We start from the raw sequence: 17,645 nt of genomic DNA, 5'->3' as shown, positions 1-17,645 counted from the left end.
ACACGCACGCATACCCACCCTCTGAGAAGAGACCAGAGAGGCTGAAAGAGACTAGTGAGGGCAATGGGGAGAAGAAAGACAAGAGACTAGGCTAAACCAGGACAAGAAAGAATGAGGCCAGGAAGCTGTGGAGGAAGAGGGGAGACCTCTGGATGGGAGAGGGGTGAACCCAAGTTAGAGGAAGGGTTGGGTGCTGGTGGCTTCCTGTCAAACCTGGCTCTGGGCTGAGAGGCCTACGCTCCTGTAGTGTCTCCTACAGTCCCCACACTCAGAAAGTGGGGGAGTAACAGATCACATGTGTGTAAGTGATTAAAGGAGGCCCCTAGCAGCCCTCTGCCAAATTCTGTTTTGGAACTCACTCCCTAGTAGGCTGCTCAGGATTCGTCAGCCCACAGATGCCTTCTCTTTCCCAGTGTTTCTGAATTGTCCCTGAAAGCTAGAGCCCTTGGGAAAATCTCTCTGTCAGTCCAGGCTTCTGCCTTTGTGCAGGTGACCTTTGGGCTAGAGGGCCCTGGCTATGGAAGCAGAAGATTTAGAGTTGGAGTGTTTTGGAGTTGAATTCTGAATTGTCCCTTCCCTCGAAGGGCCCTGTAGGCAGCTCATTCTTGCCCGGTCCCCAGTGAGACACTGAGGCCTCTTATTGTTAGGCAGGTTGATGCTAGGCCTGATACAGAAACACCATTCTTAAGTTCTAACAGAGCCTGGAAAAGCATTATGATATGGCTCTGTGAGTTGTAGGACCCCGGTTCGAATGTCTCCTTTGATATTTAACTGCTCTTAGTCAAATCACTTAATCTCTCTGGGCCTGAGTTTTCTCATCCATAAAATGTGGACGTTAGACATAGATTCTCTGATGTCCTTTTAAGCCCTAATTCTGTGATGTGGCTAAAGGATCCTCATACCTAGGCCAAGAGGAGAGATGTTAGCTTTATGACTAAAGTCCTGGTAGCTAACTGTCCCACTCCCCTCCTTTTTGCCATCTCCTCAAACAATTAGGAGTATTTTTATATGATAAGTCAAACAACCAGGAATATTCTTATGTGATAAATGATCAGAAGTATTTTTATGTGATAAGATAGTCCAAGAGCTTGTGGGTAGAGAAGGGAGCTTTCTTCCCTGTCCAGGTGACCAACTGGGTGAAGATACTGAGCTGGGTCTATATAGGCTAGGCCCCAGGGCAATGGGATAGGTGCCTGTTTCTATGGTAAAGGCTGTAGGGGAGACCTCTGGCTGTGAACACATCCTCTGGGAGTGTGTGGACTGTGCCAGGGTGGGGAATTAAGTGGGAGAGGCTTTGGTGGGGGTGGTTGGGGGGTGCTGAGGGCCTAGGCTGTGGAGGATAAAGAAGGAAGCTGGGCACCTGCCCTCGTCATGCCAGCCAACATCCTCCCTGCCCCCTTCCCTTACCCATGGGCCACCAGCTGGCCTATTGTCTCTCAATGAGAAAGCAGCCTCTAAAGTGAAGGAACGGAGATCAGTGTGTGCCCAGCCATACACACCAGTGGGGAATTGGGAGGTGAGGAGTGTTTGGGGTTTGAGGGGGGAGAGAGAAAGAAAGGAAGGGACCAACCGAGAGAGAGGAGGAAATGGAGACCGAGGAAGGGACACAGTCAGAGACACAGTGAAAACCCTCCACCTTTAGAAGCAGAGAAGAAAGGCAGAAACAGCTGTTGAGAAGCAGAGTTCCCCTCCTGAGCTATTGGCAGTGGGGAGCAAGCAGGGCCTGTGAACAGGAGATAAAGAGTTCAGGAAAAGTGTTTTCTCTCACTAACCGTGGATTTGTGTGTTTGTTCAGCTGGTGGCTCCGATAAGCCATATTCTGCCAGATAAAAGCCAGAGCTCTGAGATCAGGGCTGGGGAGGGGGCGTAATGAAGGAGCCATTCCTTCCCTCCCTCCTCTTCTTCCCTTGGCTGCCTTGCCCTTGGCCTGGAGGGTCCTCTGTGAGCTGAGACAGAGAATGGGATGACGCAGGTGGACTGGGAACCCCTCCTCAAGCGTTGCTAGTCAGGGCCCCAGTCCCTAGGGAGCAGCGAGCAGGGACACTGCTTCTGAAAAGCAGGGGAATAACTGAAGAATGTCACACCAGGCCCCCCTGGACCTACTCAGCAATGTGTAAGCCTGTGGAGGAAGCTTGCCCCTGGTGTCCCCATGTTACAGAGCTAAGTCTGATCCACAAATTGAGAGTGGGGAGTAGGAGGGGAAGAGAAGGATATCATTACTCAGGGGACCTAGCACCCTAAGGAGTGCTAAACAGCATTGCTGGGGATCTTGGCATTGCTTCTAGGACTACTCTGTCTTAACCATTCAGTCATCCCTGAAGGTACGGAGAAGGCTCTCCCACCTATCACCTCCCATCCAACCCTGGAACCTCAATTTCCCAGTCTGGGTAATGGGTCGCATATATTTAGCTAATTTGGGTCTCTAGTCCTGGAGAATACTGGGAACAACCAGGTGGTACAGTAGATAGAGCCCTAGCCCTGGAGTTAGTAAGACCTGAGTTCAAATCTGAACTTGGGAACTTATTAGCTGTGTGACCGTGGGCAAGTGACTTAATCTCTGTCTGACTCAGTTTCTTCAACTGTAAAATAGAGACGATAATAGCACCTATCTCCCAGGGTTGTTGTGAGGACAAAATGATATTTGTAAAGTGCTTTGTAACTATTAAGGTGCCATATAAATGCTAACTTATTAGTATGTTAGCTATATTAACAGAACCCTCCTAAGAGGAACAACCGTGTCCTCAGTCCCAGTAGACCAAAGGGTGTATTTGGTTACCTCTAAAACAGAGGGACACAAACCCAGCTGCCCCTAGGTTGGCTCTTCAGCCTCTCCCCAGACCCACACCATGTCCAGATTTTCAGTCTTTTGTCCTGGGGCTAAGCTCAGCATCTCGGGGGCTGGCGGCTGTCGGCATTGTGGGGACTCTGGCCGGAGCCGCCAGCAGTAAGATGGCTGCCAAGGTTTAAAATGGCTGCCAGGAGCGAACGGAAAGAGAAGCCGAGGGGTTCAGACTAGTCAGATCTGCTTTTAGTCTAGGGGAAGGAAGTATTCCTTGCCCAAACCTTGACTCTTTGCCTTTAAACTAAAGTCACAGCCGTAACAATGACGGCGACAATTGGGATACTAATCATATTTATGGGTAATTTCCTATTGGAAAAATGATTTCTTCATTGCTTTCTTTCCCAAATTCTGTAGCTTAAAGTCCCTGCCTGCTTCCCTGTCCCTCTCCCTGACTCTGTCTCTTTCCTTTTGTCTTTGTGTGTGTGTGTGTGTGTGTATGTGCGTGTGCATGTGTGCGTGTGTGTGTTCTTGGCTTCACCTGATGATTTTGGAATGGAATGGGACAACTCGAGCAGTATGTGCCTTCCAAGGGGAATTTCAAAGCTAGCTCTGGGAGGTTGGAGTATGACTTTTTTGGTCTCCAGCCTCATGGACTTTTCTGGGTTAGATCAGGAGATGGGCCTATCTTTAAACAGAACATGGGCCATATCTCCTTCTTTCCAGGGCTCCTTACCCTTTTCCCCACAAAGCAGCCACAACTGTATTAACTTCTCCAACTTGGTGGGCAAAGACTCCATGTCCTCTACCATAGTTGACTTGGGGGCATAGAATGATCCTTGGCAGCTTCCTATCTTTGTATGTAATTCAGGTGTCTTTCCTTGGAGGTCCTGTGTTCCTAGACTGATCTGATTTAGGTCTTTAGATTACCACTGAGGCAATCTCTGTCCAGGCCTACGGGGCCATGAACTCTAAGTTTATGGGAAGTTGGGAATGAGCAACAGAACCTATGGTCAGGGAACCAATCTTTTTAAATTTTTTTTATTTTTGAGGCAATCAGGGTTAAATGACTTGCCCATAGTCACACAGCTAGTAAGTGTCAAGTGTTCTGAGGCTGGATTTGAAACTCAGGTCCTCCTGACTCCAGGGCCAATACTCTGTCTACTGTGTAAGGGAACCGATCTTGAGGATCCTGGTGTGTGAGTGTGTGGGGTGTGGTGGTAGGGCTGGTGAGCAAACTGCCCTTTATGGTCCCATATCTACTTAGCAATAACAGTAATCCTTTAGCCAAGCTGGCTGGAGCTTAAGCTCAGATCTAGGATAAATCTTATAAGAGTTGAAAGGAACTTTGCAAGCCATCTCGACTAACCCCTATCTAAATTGAGCAGGAATTCCCTTTACAAAATCCCCAACAAATGGTCACCCAGCTCTACTTGAAAATCTTACCAGTAGGAAACACTGCCTACTGAGGCAACTCATTTCACTTTTGAGTGTTTTCTAATTTTAATTTCAGTTTCTAATGATCAGGAAGCTCAAGAGGTTGAAAATTAAAGTGCCTAAAAACCTATTTAATCCTATTTTCTCTTAGCCTTGCATTTCCTAGATGAGAAAGCATCTTCTAGGCAGCTCCTTTAGTCAGATTCCTCATCAAGGAGAACTTTTCCCAGAGGCTCCCTCTAAAGCATAGGAAAGCATGCAAATAAATGGCCCCATAGGCAGATACCTCTCCCTACCCAGTAAAAGCTATGTGAGAGGGAGGGTTGGCACAGTACAGGCTGGTAGGACTGGGGCATAATCTTTGCCCTTCACTGTGGGCTGAGTCAGGTCAGGGAAAATAGGACCTAGATTCTGTAGTGATGTCCAGTTCAAAATGTAGAAGGGTCTTCCCTTCAAGAATCCTGGTACAGACTTCCCTTAACCTGCAGTCATTTTTGGTTTGTTAATCACAGCTTCCCTCTTCTGTGGTTGAAGTAGGAACTGGCCCCCTTCCCTTCTTCCCCAACCCATGAAGGGTTGTACTGGGGCAGTAATCTGCAGACAAGCCCCCCAGAAGGAAAGTAATGGAATATACGAGAAAAATTGGATTTGGGGTCAAAAGGCCTTCCACTTATTGTCTATATGACATTACCACCAAACCTCTTGATGCCTCAATTTTCCTCATCTGTAAACTGAGGAGATTGGATTAGATCATCTCTAAAGTGTCTTCTAGCTCTAAACCTGATGAGAATCCCAGGATTCCCTACCTTCCATGATCCAGGAAGTCAGACATCAGGCCAGAAAAGTCTCTGTAGTTCTCTCCCTCTAGGAGAAATCCTAGCCCCACACACCTGCTGACAGCCCACCTGGTTACTGGGATCTGCCTGCCTGCCCTTGGAGATCCTCATCCCTTCTCAGAGGTGTCCATGTTGCTTTTCTCTATATCCCCACCCACAACTGGCCTCTGGCCCCCTACTTCTTTAGCCTCCTGCCAACTGCCATGTCCAGGCGGGCATTCTGGAGGTCCCTGTAGTGCCCCTGGCACACAAAGCTTTGGGGGATAGTGAGATGGGGAAGGAAGGGGGCTTTCCCAAGCTCAGCAAAATATTCACACACACACACACACACACACACACACACACACACACACACACACTATCCCTGCTTCTCTGAGAGCTGCACAATAGGACCCTTGTGTCTAAGCTCTGAGCAGCTGTGGCACTGGGGCATGAGACAGCCCCAGACTGGCTGGCACAAAACGGGCGACAGCGTTGGGGGCACACCTCCCCCCTCTGGGTTGCCAGGCACTGCCTGCAAGCTTAAAGGTGAAAGGGTAGGGTGGGGTAGGGTGTATATGGGGGTGGGGACGAGGCGGGCATGAAAGAATGGCTGGGAATGGAGTTAATTAATTAAAGGAGCATCTCATCTGCCAGCCAAAAGGATGTGGGGGATGGGGATTCCTAAGGCTTCTCTAGCTGTGGGAGGAAACCTGGTCTGGGAGCTGAATTCTTTCCCTAGCTTCATCCTTGTCTTGGTTTGAACCCCTTTTTTTCTCTCCTGACCTTCTTCTTCTGAGATCTCTTGGAGTTTTCCCCTCTGCTGACCTCTGGGCTACAGCTCTTAGGTGTAGGTAGAGTGGGAAGAGGGAGTTAGGGTTAAGTTATTCCTGGGTAGCCTGATGGTCTGCTCTGGGGTGAAATCTAAGCTTAACCCCATCTGCCCCTTTGTATTTCCTGGCAGAATCCGGACAATCAGACAGTTCAAACCAGCAAGGAGATGCGGACATCAAACCACTGCCCAATGGTGAGTCCCTTTCCCATTCGTCCCTGACCTGCCCAGGTCTTCCTTTGTCCTTCCTTCCACTTTCCCCTTCTCTCCAATCTCTGGGTCATTTGGAAAGACCCATGAGTTACCTGGGGCACTCTACTTTCCACAGCCCCAACACTGTTCCCTCCAGGACAAATGTGGAGGTCAAGGTTGGGAGGGGAGGCAAGAGATGCCAGAGAGTGCCCTTCTCTCCCTACCCTTGCTTCACCTGTCTTCTTCTCCCTTGTAGGGCACTTAAGTTTCCAAGACTGCTTTGTGACCTCTGGGGTCTGGAATGTGACTGAGCTGGTCAGAGTATCACAGAGTAAGTGAACCCCTTTCCTCTGAGGCCTGGAACCAGGCTGGTTGAGGAAATTGGGATGGGAGGGATCTCATTGTTGCCCCCGTGTTGAGTGTCTGGCCATTGCTTTCCTTGTTCTGCTAGGTTTGGGGAGAGGGCACATGTACATCCCTCCAGACAGAGGCTTCTCTCTGACCCCACACAGTCATTGTCTCCCACCCCTTGCTGTGGCAATTTATTCCTTCAACAGGAGTCCACCAAGGGCAAAGCTATCCAGACCCTGCAGGAAAAATAAAAACAAACTGATCTGGTGCCTTAATCTCCATCTCCATGGAGGAGAAAATTTGTACTCTAAAGACCTTGTTAGGAGGGAGACCCTCCTCACCCAAGCACATGACCCTGCTCCCATGCTGTGGAATGAACCTGATGCTCTTGGTCATTGGCTATTCCTAGAGAGTCTGATCAAAGAGAAGCTGGTAGAACCCCACCCCTGTCTTCTGTGACCTAGAAGGCTCCCTCCTGCCCTAACCTCTTGAAGACAGAATGCCAAAAAAAAAAAAAAAAGGCCAGTCTACCTTGTACTTTCCGACCTCATGGCCTTCTTTCATACCCATCTAGCTCCTGTTGCTACGGCGTCAGGGCCTAACTTCTCCCTGGCGGATTTGGAGAGCCCCAGTTACTACAACATAAACCAGGTGACCCTTGGGCGGCGGTCCATCACCTCCCCTCCTTCCACCAGGTAAGTGTGGCCTTCAGCACTCACTGCCCGTCTGTCCCACCTTGTCCTAGGTCTTTCACACAATCCAGGGATAAATAATGAATAAGTGAGAAGGCTATAAACATTGGTTCCTGTTAAGAGTTGGGGTGGTGAGGTCTTTTCAGTTCCATAAGTTTGCCAACCCCAGGGTACATGTGCCAGATAATGCCAGAAGGCATGGGGATTGCTACCTTTCCCCAGTATATGCCAGTTTGCTAGGTAAGAACCCTCCAAATTCTAGGGAATTTACCCCCACTCTAGCCAGCTCTTCTCTTCCCTCTCTTTCCCCCTCCCTCTTGGGAATAGGCGCCTTTCTATGAAGTCGAAGATTAAGACTGACTTCCTGGATTCTTTCTACATTCTGCCCCCTTCTGACTCTCTTTCTCTCCTCTTCAGCACCACCAAGCGCCCTAAGTCCATAGATGACAGCGAGATGGAGAGCCCCGTGGATGACGTGTTCTACCCTGGAACAGGACGGTCCCCCGCAGCTGGCAGCAGCCAGTCCAGTGGTTGGCCTAATGATGTGGATGCAGGTACAGTTACCTTAGCAATGCCCTACCTAGAGCAGAGAGTCAGGGACTAGGGAGTCTAGGCTAGTCCTAAATTGGAGTGAGCTCCCTGTCCCCTTTCAGTTCCAATAAGTTCCATCTCAGTAGGAGGCCGAGGTGTATGTAGCAAAGATGTTCCTCTTTCTTTCTAGCCCTCTTGCATGCTCCCTCTGGCTTTGCCCCAGGAAGCCCCACATTGCCAAGTTTGGGGTGCTCTTGCCGCCCCTGTCTTTCCCAATGAGAGCCAGACCAGGCCAAAGGTATGAGGAACAGTTTTGTTGCCTCTTTGCCAGTGAACGTTGCTCAGTGATCAAGATGGCCTGGAGGGCAGAGACCTAGGGAGGGCAACCCTCCAGCTTTATATACTGAGAAAATTTTCATTTCTCTTTCAGTCCCTCCCTTAGCCTCTCTGTTGCTGGCTTTTTTGTAACTAAATCACCACCAATTCTATGGTTCCTTTTTTTTTTACAGTGCAAAGTACTCACCTGTAGAGAAAGCAGAGGGGCCCAAGAGAAAGGGAGAGAGAAGATCATTCTGAGGGGTTTGAATAGAAGAGAGGGTCTTGTGAAGAACCCATAGAATGAGTTAGCCCTAAGAAAAAATGAACCTCTCTTAGATATTTCCCTCTGAGTATTTCCAAGGTAGGGAGATCCTATTCCTGAACCACCCCACCCCTTACCTTTTTCCTCCCGAGATTAATTGGCACCTCCTGACACTCAGACACAAAGAAATACGGACATCTGTGTATGTGTAAAGAGAGTCTGTGCACAATGCCTTAAAAAATCCAGGTTATACCTGTGCCCATGTGGGTGGGTGTCTGTGAGTAAAGACCTGTGTGTTTGTAAGGAGGACATGTATACAACATCTTGATGCATGTGAGGGCCATATATGTGGGCATGTTTGTCCCACAGGTTGTGAGGTTAGGATTTTGAAAAAACTGGGGCAGTGTGTAAAGAGTACATATTTAGAATGCCTCAATACATAAATGTGAGTGTGGGTGCATACATGAGGAGGATGTTGGCATGCTACTTGGTTAGACTGCATTGTGTGGACATATATGTATCTTGTAAGGAGATTACATGCCCGATGCCTGGCTGGACATGTAGCTTGTGGGCTTGTGAATAGAATGGTACCTTATCTCAATGCTTATGGGCAGGGCAGATGAGCATGGTCACATGGTGACCATTTGTAGATGGAAAGAGAATAGTTGCACAATATTTTAATCATAGATATAGGTACATGGGTGTAGGTGTGAATGTCCTTGTGTGGATGTACAACCCCTAAATGGCTGGGCCCATAAATAGGGATCCCTGGGTGCGTACATGGGTAAGGGCATGGGAACAGTCAGGCCTCTGAGTGGTGTCTGTTTTTGCATACAGGGCAAGTTAGGGACCCTACTTACTTGATGGAAAGCCCTGTTGCCTTGGAATATTGTCTGCCTTTTATACAGCTTTCAAAGCAAGGAATTGGTGCAGTATAAGCTCTGTGAACTAGTCTGGGCTGGCCTAGACTGGGTTGGGGTCTCCCTCCTTTTGAAAAGGATTTAGTGGATGGGGAAAGGAAAGTTGGGTGCTTTTCTGGATGTTTTCTTGCTTTGGCTTTCATTCTTGCCTCTTTGCCCCCCAAACGCCAGCTAGCTTTGCGTCTCCGTTTTGTATGGTTCTTTGCTCCCCAGAATGGGAAGATAAGTGCTTATCTTTATGTCCACAGGCTTTAAGATCCTCAGGCTTGTCCTAAAATTTGCCCTGTAGGAGACAGCTGCTGCTCTGGAGTGTTTCCTGGGGCCTTTTGTGGACTAGGCTAGCCAAAGCAGGGGTTCTGGATTCTTGTCTTCAGAGAGTTGGTGGGAGGGAGAATGAAGGGACAAACGAGACCAAAGAAGTGGGAAAGTAATTGTAGAGAATGGGCTGGCCAAGCTAGAGGGTAGGAAAGAAGGCTCCCATGCCCCAGTGCCAGTGAATGAGCATGAAAACAGCACTAAGGGCAGCGGGGCTCACCAGGCAGCTGTTCTTCTCTAGGCTATAGAAATTGTCTCATGGGGAGGGGGCATAGGGTCGTGGTGCCCTAGTGACAGTACCATGAGGTTGGCATTGGACTATGAAGTAGTGAGGAGTGAGGGCCCCTTCTGCTGGGCTCTTCTCGAGGAGATTTCTGCTCCCCCCCCCAGTTCCTCTTGGTGTGCGGTGTTTAGGACTGATGCCGGTATCCCCCATCCTCCTGTGGCCCCCGCTTCTGTGGACGCCTGCCTTCTCGCCCTCAGCTCCTGAGGCCCTCCCCCCCTTTCTCCCTCAACGACTCTGCTCATGCTGTTCCCTGTGCTGCCGACAAATCGCCAATTAAGCAGCCCAGCTGCAGGACCAGGAACAGCTGGGGAGGTGCTGTGTGGCAGTGGGGACAGCTGTGCACAGCTGGCGGGAGCTCCCCCACCCCCACTGTCATGCCAGCTATCAGGTGGCACACAGCTGCCGCCGGATAACACTTCTGCTGGTGACTGGGAGCTCTCCTCCTCCCTTTCCCTTCCATTCTCTCCTCCTCCCACCCCCTACCCCACCTCCTCTTTGCAGTCTGGATGACTCTCACACCCCTTCAGTTTGGCTGTCCCCTGAAGAAGTCAGCCCTAGAGCCTTTGGCACCTCTTTTCTCCCATTCCCAACCCTGGCACCTCTAAACTCACCTCCTGCCTCCTGTGCCCCTTGTCACCAGTGCAAGAGTCCTTCCTGCCAAGGGGGAAGGCACTGCCCCCAAGCCATGCAGAGTAGCACCTGCTCTAACCTGGCTCTCTTCAGACACTGCACCAGCTAAACCCAGGGACATCTGTAATTGCCAAGCCCAGAGCTTTTCTGAATTGGGGACAGCCATGAGGCTCTCTCTCTTTCTCTCTCTGCATCCTCATTTTCAGCTGGGTGGCAGACCCAGAACCTAATGATGACACCTCAGGAGAATGAATAATCAGTTCCCAGTGTGACCCAGCCATTCATCTCTTTCCTCCAACCATGTCCCATTCCTGAGGGAAGTAGTTTGGACAAGCTTTGCTCCAGCCTTATCTGGTCATCGGGGAGAGGGTGTGACAGTTAAATGTTAACTGTTCTTGTCCTTGATGCTGGTGGCGTTTTTGCTGTTGTTATTTGAAACCTTGCCCAGGGTACCCTCTAAGCCCAAATCCTACCCTTCCTTGAGGAATCATGGCCTTGAGACCACTGTGTACTCCCTTTCCTTCGTCCATGCTCAATAAGAACAAAGACAGACATCTGCTTTGGGGGTTTCCTTGATTCCTCACCCTCTCTCCAGGTCTCTAGGTAGTTCAGTTGGCATGGTAGACCAAGGCTGCCATCATGCCCAGGGTTATCTATCCAGGAGGGAGATAGTAGGAAGAAGACAAGAATGGAAAACACGGGGGAAGCGAATTGGGTGGGGGAGAAACATAGTGAACCATCCCCTGGCTGTCTTGTTCCTGTGGCTCCTACTCTGGTTTCTTCCCTCACTCCAAGACCTGCTCACAACCCTTCATCTCCCTGCCAACCCTGTGAGATTTTTGCCTTGGCTCCTGGAGGTTCTCCTGCATGTTTCTTTTACGGGTCTTGGAGTAGAAAAGTCCTAAACCCTCCTTTATAGCTTCCACAGTCTGGGCAGAGGCTTGCCAAGGGGGCAAAAGTGGGCACCATTCTACTTGCCTCTTTCCCAATGCCCCCATGGCACACATAAATTGGTGTGTGGAGTGCCCTTACTGTTGTCTTACAGGCAGGGAAAAGAAAGCAGGAGACAGAAAGGGTAGGGGGAAGCAGGGCATTAACAAAGACCTTGGGTTTGGGTAGGAATCAGGAGGAGGGAGCTGCTGGGCTTGCCCATCTTTCTCATGCTTCACTGCACCCCCTCTCACCCCCACCTTGCCCCCAGGCCTCTGCTAAACCCACCCTATGTTGCTGGTTCCTCCCCCCCAGGCCCGGCTTCTCTAAAGAAGTCAGGAAAGCTGGACTTCTGCAGTGCCCTCTCCTCTCAGACCAGCTCCCCGCGCATGGCTTTCACCCACCACCCGCTGCCCGTGCTAGCTGGAGTGAGACCAGGTGAGAACCGAGGTTGGGGAAGGGGGGGAAGAGGGGGCGGCCGGTGGGAGGGGTATGGGGGATAGCCCCAAACTGGCAGGGGCGTGCTCCCTCTCCTCCCTCCTCCCCTCCGCCCCGGCTCTCTGAGTAGGCCAGGCCAGGGCAGCAGGGCATGGCATGGGGGCAGTCCCAGACTGGGAGTGGCATCTTTCCTCACCTCCCAGCTTTTTGAGTAGGCCAGGGCAGGGCAAGGGGTCTGGGGAGGCTGGGGGGAGGGATATGGGAAGCAGCCTTTAAATAGCAGTGGCCCCACCAACTCTCATTCCCCCAACCCTCTGAGGGGGTCAGTGGAACAGTTCAAACTGGAAGTGAAATCCTTTCCTCCTTCTCCCTTTCTCTTTGACTCGGGCAGATCAAGTCAGCAAGGAAGGGAAGGTGTAGGGCATCATCTTCTTGCCTGCTAGATGAGACCTACTAGATTTCCCTGTTCCCTGCCCCCACCACAACCCTTTCCCTCCCAGAGTGGCAAAAGGTTAAGGCTCTTAGTGAGGCAGGGCTGGGCATTCAATAAGGTCCCCTTCTCCACTTTCCACTGACCTACGCCTGGAGGTTCCAGGGTCATGAGAGGCTGAGCATGGTCCTGAGGGCAAGGGGACAATTGCTTTGGATCTAGGTTTATTCCCCAGAGGTCCCCTTCTTCTCTCATGTCTGAGGAGGAGTCTTCTGGTTATGTTTGGAATGGGCAGGGCTTCGTTTCCTATGACTCCTTCCCTCTTCCCTTCTTTATCCTCTCATGTCCTGACTGAGGCCCAAGCTCCTCAGAGTCATCTTAAGGAGGCAGTGTGCATATATGCTGTGTATGAAGGTGAGGGGAATGCTCTTAGTGCAGGGGACGCTGCCCCCAGGCCAGCTCTCTCAGTCCTATGAGTGAACACTGCTCCACTAGCCTAAACCATGCCAGTTCTGCTGCTGTCACTGACTTGGGCAAGTCACTTCCATCTCTGGACCTCAGTTCTCTCATCTGTAAATTAAAGGGATTGGACTAAGTGATCTCTTATGAACCTACTATGAACTACTAAGTACTATGAACCTATAATCATTTTTTTCTCACTCTAATGGACAAGCCCTGGGAAAGGGACCATCAGTGACTGGGGCTAATGGGCTGTTTTTGAAGAGAGTGCCGCCTGGCAGGAGGTCAAGGGTAGCAGAGGGTTCATAGTTGCCTTTTCAATTCTCACTGCTCTCATGAACCAACAGCCTTCTACCTAGACTCTGGAGACATCTCTTGGGGACCAGCAAAGCCTTCAGTTTTTTCTTAGATGCAAGCCCAGTCCAAGCTTCTGGTCCCTTCTGAAGAGCAGGGGGAAGGAACAGCAGAAAGGATGGGGAACTTAGTTCCTTGTAACTCCCACTTGAGGGTTCAGGGCCCCCTGGCCAGGAGCCCAGAGGCAGGAGAATCCAGGAAAGGCAGCACTCAGACTTGCGGAGGGAAGGAGAGAATGTGTCTGGGGGGAGGGGGCTGTAGGCAGCCCCCTCCCCATCATCTTGGGCTCCAGACTCTGCTTTTATGAACTCCAGAGAGAAGCCAAATCTCCTTTGCCCCCTCATGAAACTGAGAGCAAAAGCTAGTTGATTGGAAACAGACGGGGAGGGGGAGGGGGAAGGGGAAGGGAGAAATGGAAGCAGGGAAAGACTAAGGTGGGGTGGGGGATCAGGGAAGATTGGGTGTGCTTGTGTATGCATGTGTGTGCGCGTGCGTGTGCGTGTGCATGTGGTAATTATGTGTGCGCCTGAACTTGTGTCTGCAAAGTGTGTGCTTATGCCAGTGAGAGCTCCGCATTTGTGTTCACATCTGTGAGGAGTGTGCCTTTGTGTTCACTCATTGCAGCAGTATGTGCTTGTGTCTGTGAAGGAGGGCTGAAGCATATGTATGTATGCCTCTGAGATGAGAATGTGCCCATGAGGTGTAGAAATATTATGTATGTGTGGCTGTGTATCTGGGGATGGGGGAATGTAGTTGACTCTTGGGCAGCATCCATTATTTCCTGATCAAATGAGATCTTTACAAAGCCCTCAACACAGTACCTAGCATATATGGGCACTTGATAAACTCTTATTCTCTCCTACCAAGTGCCTCATTGGGGCATGGAGGTGGGGAGCATTAGGGCTGGGGAGCCCTAGCTGCAGGAGGCCCTGTCATGCTTGAAAGGCTTTGAAGACAGGGGCAGGGATGACCTGTGTTTGTTGTCTGAGGCTGTCAGCTAGGCAAGGCTGGCTTGCCTCAATTGGGCGATGAATTGTTCACCCATGGGGACTCTCAGGGACCATCTATGAAATTGTAAAGGGGCTGCACTGTGTGTTAGTGGGAGGTCTGACTACCCACCTCTCCTAAATCAGAGATCTTTGAACTAGTGGAGTGTCTTGTGTGAGATGGGACTGCAAGGAGAAAGGCTAGGTATTTTTTTGTGGCTGCACGGTTGTGTCCACATATATGTAAATATATATGTGTATATACCTGTATATATATATATATCTCAACGATAATGAGCATAGATCTGGAGAAATGGGTATAGAGTTCAGTGTAGCAGCAGCAAACCATTTTATCAGCCTCCTAGCCCCCAAACCTTCAGTTCTCACATGAGTTCCTGACCCCCATTCTCATCCCTAGGATCTTTATCCTTCTTCCCTGTTATCTTACCCCTATCCCTTCAGCCCCACCATATGCTTTTTTCTATCCATGACTTCTCTTCCCGTGGTACCTACAGGGAGCCCCCGGGCGACAGCCTCTGCTCTGCATTTTCCTTCGACCTCCATCATCCAGCAGTCGAGCCCTTACTTCACCCACCCGACCATCCGCTACCACCACCACCATGGCCAGGACTCACTGAAGGAGTTTGTGCAGTTCGTGTGCTCGGATGGCACAGGCCAGGCCACAGGGCAGGTGAGCTTCGAGGGAGCCCCAGAAAGCCTGGGTTGCAATCTCATCCCTCCCGTCTTTCTGTCTGTCTGTTGTCCGTCTGTCTGTCCGTCCGTCCGTCCGTCCGTCTGTCTATCTTCTTGTCTCTTGGAGCCAACAGAGACACTTGTAAACCCCAAGATTCACTTAGAGGCAGATCATCAAGGAGCCAAATGTATTCTTAAGCCTGGCTCAGGGGAACAAGACAGGGAGAGGAAGTATTTGAAATCTAGCCCTGTTTTCTTGGATATATCATTTAGTGCCCAGGTCCAGCTATAAAGGATTAGGACTTTGGGACAACCTGACCCAACAAAGGGGTCTTCTTCCAAAGGAGCTCCTTGCATAGTAGGCTCCTCTATGGAGTCATAGCCTTACTTCTTAACTGGAACATTGGGGAAATCGGAAAATAGTGGTTTCTAAACCACTGAGCCAGATGCTAGAGCCGCAGCTGGATGGTGTCGTGCTAGGGAGAAGAGAGTTCTTTTTTGTGGGAGGCATAGCCTTTAAACTATACTCTTTCTTTTCTACCTCTCCATTGCAACCCAATCTTTGTCAACTGAAGCATCCACAGAGTAGAGAATTGGCCCCATTTGGGGCATGGAATCTAAATAAGGGAAAGAGGGATCCAGGAGGCTTCAGGTTCAGAAATATCTACTAGGTTGCCCCAAAGTACCTCAGAATGGTGCTCCAGTACAAACATGTGGTAGGCAGAGGTTTTAGAACTCAGCCATCTCTCTTTTCACAGAGCTTACCCCTAGTTTTCTCCCAGGTTTGGGAGGATGGGCAGCGAAGGTCATTGTTAATACTCAATGCCTAGGCCACTCTCTACCTCCTCCCCTCTTGACTCTTCAGTATCTAGGTGCCTCCTCCCTCTCTTTCCATCTTTCTTTCTTTCTTATGACCTCTTTACTTCCCCCCTCTTCTCTTCCTATCCTGTGAGGGTGTCTGCTACTGACTGTGTAGCTCACTTCTTGGCACTGGCTTTCCTCCCATTCTTCATTCACCTTGACCTCTATCAGCCCCCAAAAGTACAGGTGTCTAGAGGGGAAGAGTTCAGATAATCCTGATAGTTTCTAGTGCTTTCTGCCAGCATTTGTTTGGACTATGGGTCATAGGGTGCCAACCAGCCTCCCTCCCAGTCCCAGAGGAACCCAGAGCCAGAAAAGTGACTCCCAAAAAATAGGAAACCTTGCTTTCTCATCACTGGAGGCTGTTGTGGACATGTAGGACACCTAGTCCTAGGACTGACCGGAATAGACTCCAGGACTTAAGTTTGGGCCTGCTGAAACCTATCCTAGCACAAGGAAGCTTTGACAGTAGATTGACTTCAAGGCAGCTTGTGAGGCTCTGGAGGGTCTATTTAGTCCCTCCTCATCTCCCTATGTCATTTATAGGACTAGCTTGACTTTTCTAGGTTCCTTAGACCAGAATGACCCATTAAGAAGGTCTAACCCAGTAGACTGAACTTAGGTATGGGGACACCATGCAAATGGCCTTTACCTTAATCATTTTTACTCTGTGTTGATTGTTGCTAATCAGTCCCATCTTGAATTGAAAGCTTCTGCTATCTTGGGGGTAGAGGATTCTTTTCCCTTCAGCAGAGTCAGTGTCCTGTCCTGACAATGACAAGCATGGTCGGGTAGAAGACACAAGGATTCAGATAGACATAACACCTGTGCTGGAGCAGCCTAGCTAGGCTGGGGGATGACCTTGAGATTCAGTGGGTAAGGGTGGCCTCACTTTTTCAGGGCTTGGGGGAAAAGGAGGAAGAGGAAGAAGTCTCACTGCTTGGAGTCTGCAAGAACCTCTGAAGGCAGCTGTGGCAGGGTATCCAAAGGCTCCCCAGCGAAAACGATGTTCTGTTAGGGTTATTATAAGATTGAAACCAGTCAAGTTGGAGATGGGTGAAAGGCCCAAGGCCAAGGGCGGACCTAAGGGAGGGAGAGAGCTCAGTATAAGCCCTGGATCATAAGGCCCAAATGGAGAAAGCCCAAGGTGAAATGAAAATGCAATCTGGAAGAACTCTCAGAAGAGGCCTTAGGAAAACTCCTCCTCTCTCCCTTTAAAACCTCTTTCAAACTGAAGTGAAAAAAGAAGTAATTGAGAGAAAAAGAACTGGTTGTGCTGGTTTCTAGAAAATCTTCCATATTTACCAAAGACGCTTATTGTGGCCAGACTGACAAAGCAGAGCTCAGTGGAAAGAGTATTGGACTTGGAGTCAGAAGGCTTTTACTAGTGATTGGACCTTGGGCAATTCCCTCCTGCTTTCTCAATTTTTATTTTCCCACCTATAAAATAAAGATTGGATAAGCTTGGATAGGATGAACTCTCATAGTTTGTGATTCTAGAAGAGTGAAAGAACCAATTGAAAATTATTTTTAAAATTTGGATATTTTTAAACAATGGAGCTCTGATGCCAGGCTCAGGTCAATGGGATTCAGAATTGTCAGTTGTTTTATAGAGATAGTAAATGATCCTAAAATTCCCTTCCAGCTGTAATATCCTATGAAATCCTATATGACAATTCACCACACATTTATTAAGCACCTGCTGTGTGCAGAGTCCCATATTGGACAAATATGTTGGAGGAATAGGAAGGAACAAATGTTATGCGTATCCTTCCCAAATGTACTTGGGACCACTCAGCTGATTCCTGTGAAGCTCTTGGATCCAGTCCCTGTGAATTAGGCCCTGATTAAGGCAGTTCTGAGGAAGAACCAGACTGGCCTGTGGCTGTCAGGCCTCTCTTAAGTGCTTAAAGCTCTATAAAAATGTGAGTTATTAGTATTGATATGATCATTCTCTTACCACAATGGGACAAGACTGGGGAGAAAAGGCAAAGCAGTGAATGGTGTATCTCAGGAACATTTGTAATCTGTTCCGTGTTTGTCCCTTCACATTTAAAAGCTTTTCCTCTCTGGCCTTTTCTGTTTGCCTGGGGAACTGGGGAATTAGTGGGAGAGGCAGACTTCGGAAACGATG

The 17,645-nt window shown here is 49.5% G+C and overlaps 1 protein-coding gene across 7 annotated transcripts in view; it reads left to right on the top strand.

Annotated features, from left to right (window-relative positions):
* NFIX (nuclear factor I X) overlaps positions 1 to 17,645 on the top strand; it is a 115,032-nt gene that overhangs the window by 83,384 nt on the left and 14,003 nt on the right. For 4 of the 7 annotated variants that reach the window (XM_072602178.1, XM_072602183.1, XM_072602179.1 and 1 more), the window contains 6 exons: positions 5,996 to 6,058; positions 6,312 to 6,386; positions 6,981 to 7,101; positions 7,516 to 7,652; positions 11,606 to 11,728; positions 14,473 to 14,648. In XM_072602178.1, coding sequence (XP_072458279.1) covers positions 5,996 to 6,058; positions 6,312 to 6,386; positions 6,981 to 7,101; positions 7,516 to 7,652; positions 11,606 to 11,728; positions 14,473 to 14,648 — 695 coding nt within the window. Of the gene's footprint in view, positions 1 to 5,995; positions 6,059 to 6,311; positions 6,387 to 6,980; positions 7,102 to 7,515; positions 7,653 to 11,605; positions 11,729 to 14,472; positions 14,649 to 16,411; positions 16,957 to 17,645 lie in introns of those variants that run through there. The other 3 variants (XM_072602184.1, XM_072602180.1, XM_072602181.1) reach the window with 2 other exon arrangements.

Source organism: Notamacropus eugenii, chromosome 4 (genome assembly GCF_028372415.1).
Source record: "Notamacropus eugenii isolate mMacEug1 chromosome 4, mMacEug1.pri_v2, whole genome shotgun sequence".
Lineage (NCBI taxonomy): Eukaryota > Metazoa > Chordata > Mammalia > Diprotodontia > Macropodidae > Notamacropus > Notamacropus eugenii.
This window is presented reverse-complemented; position numbering and strand designations above follow the sequence as displayed.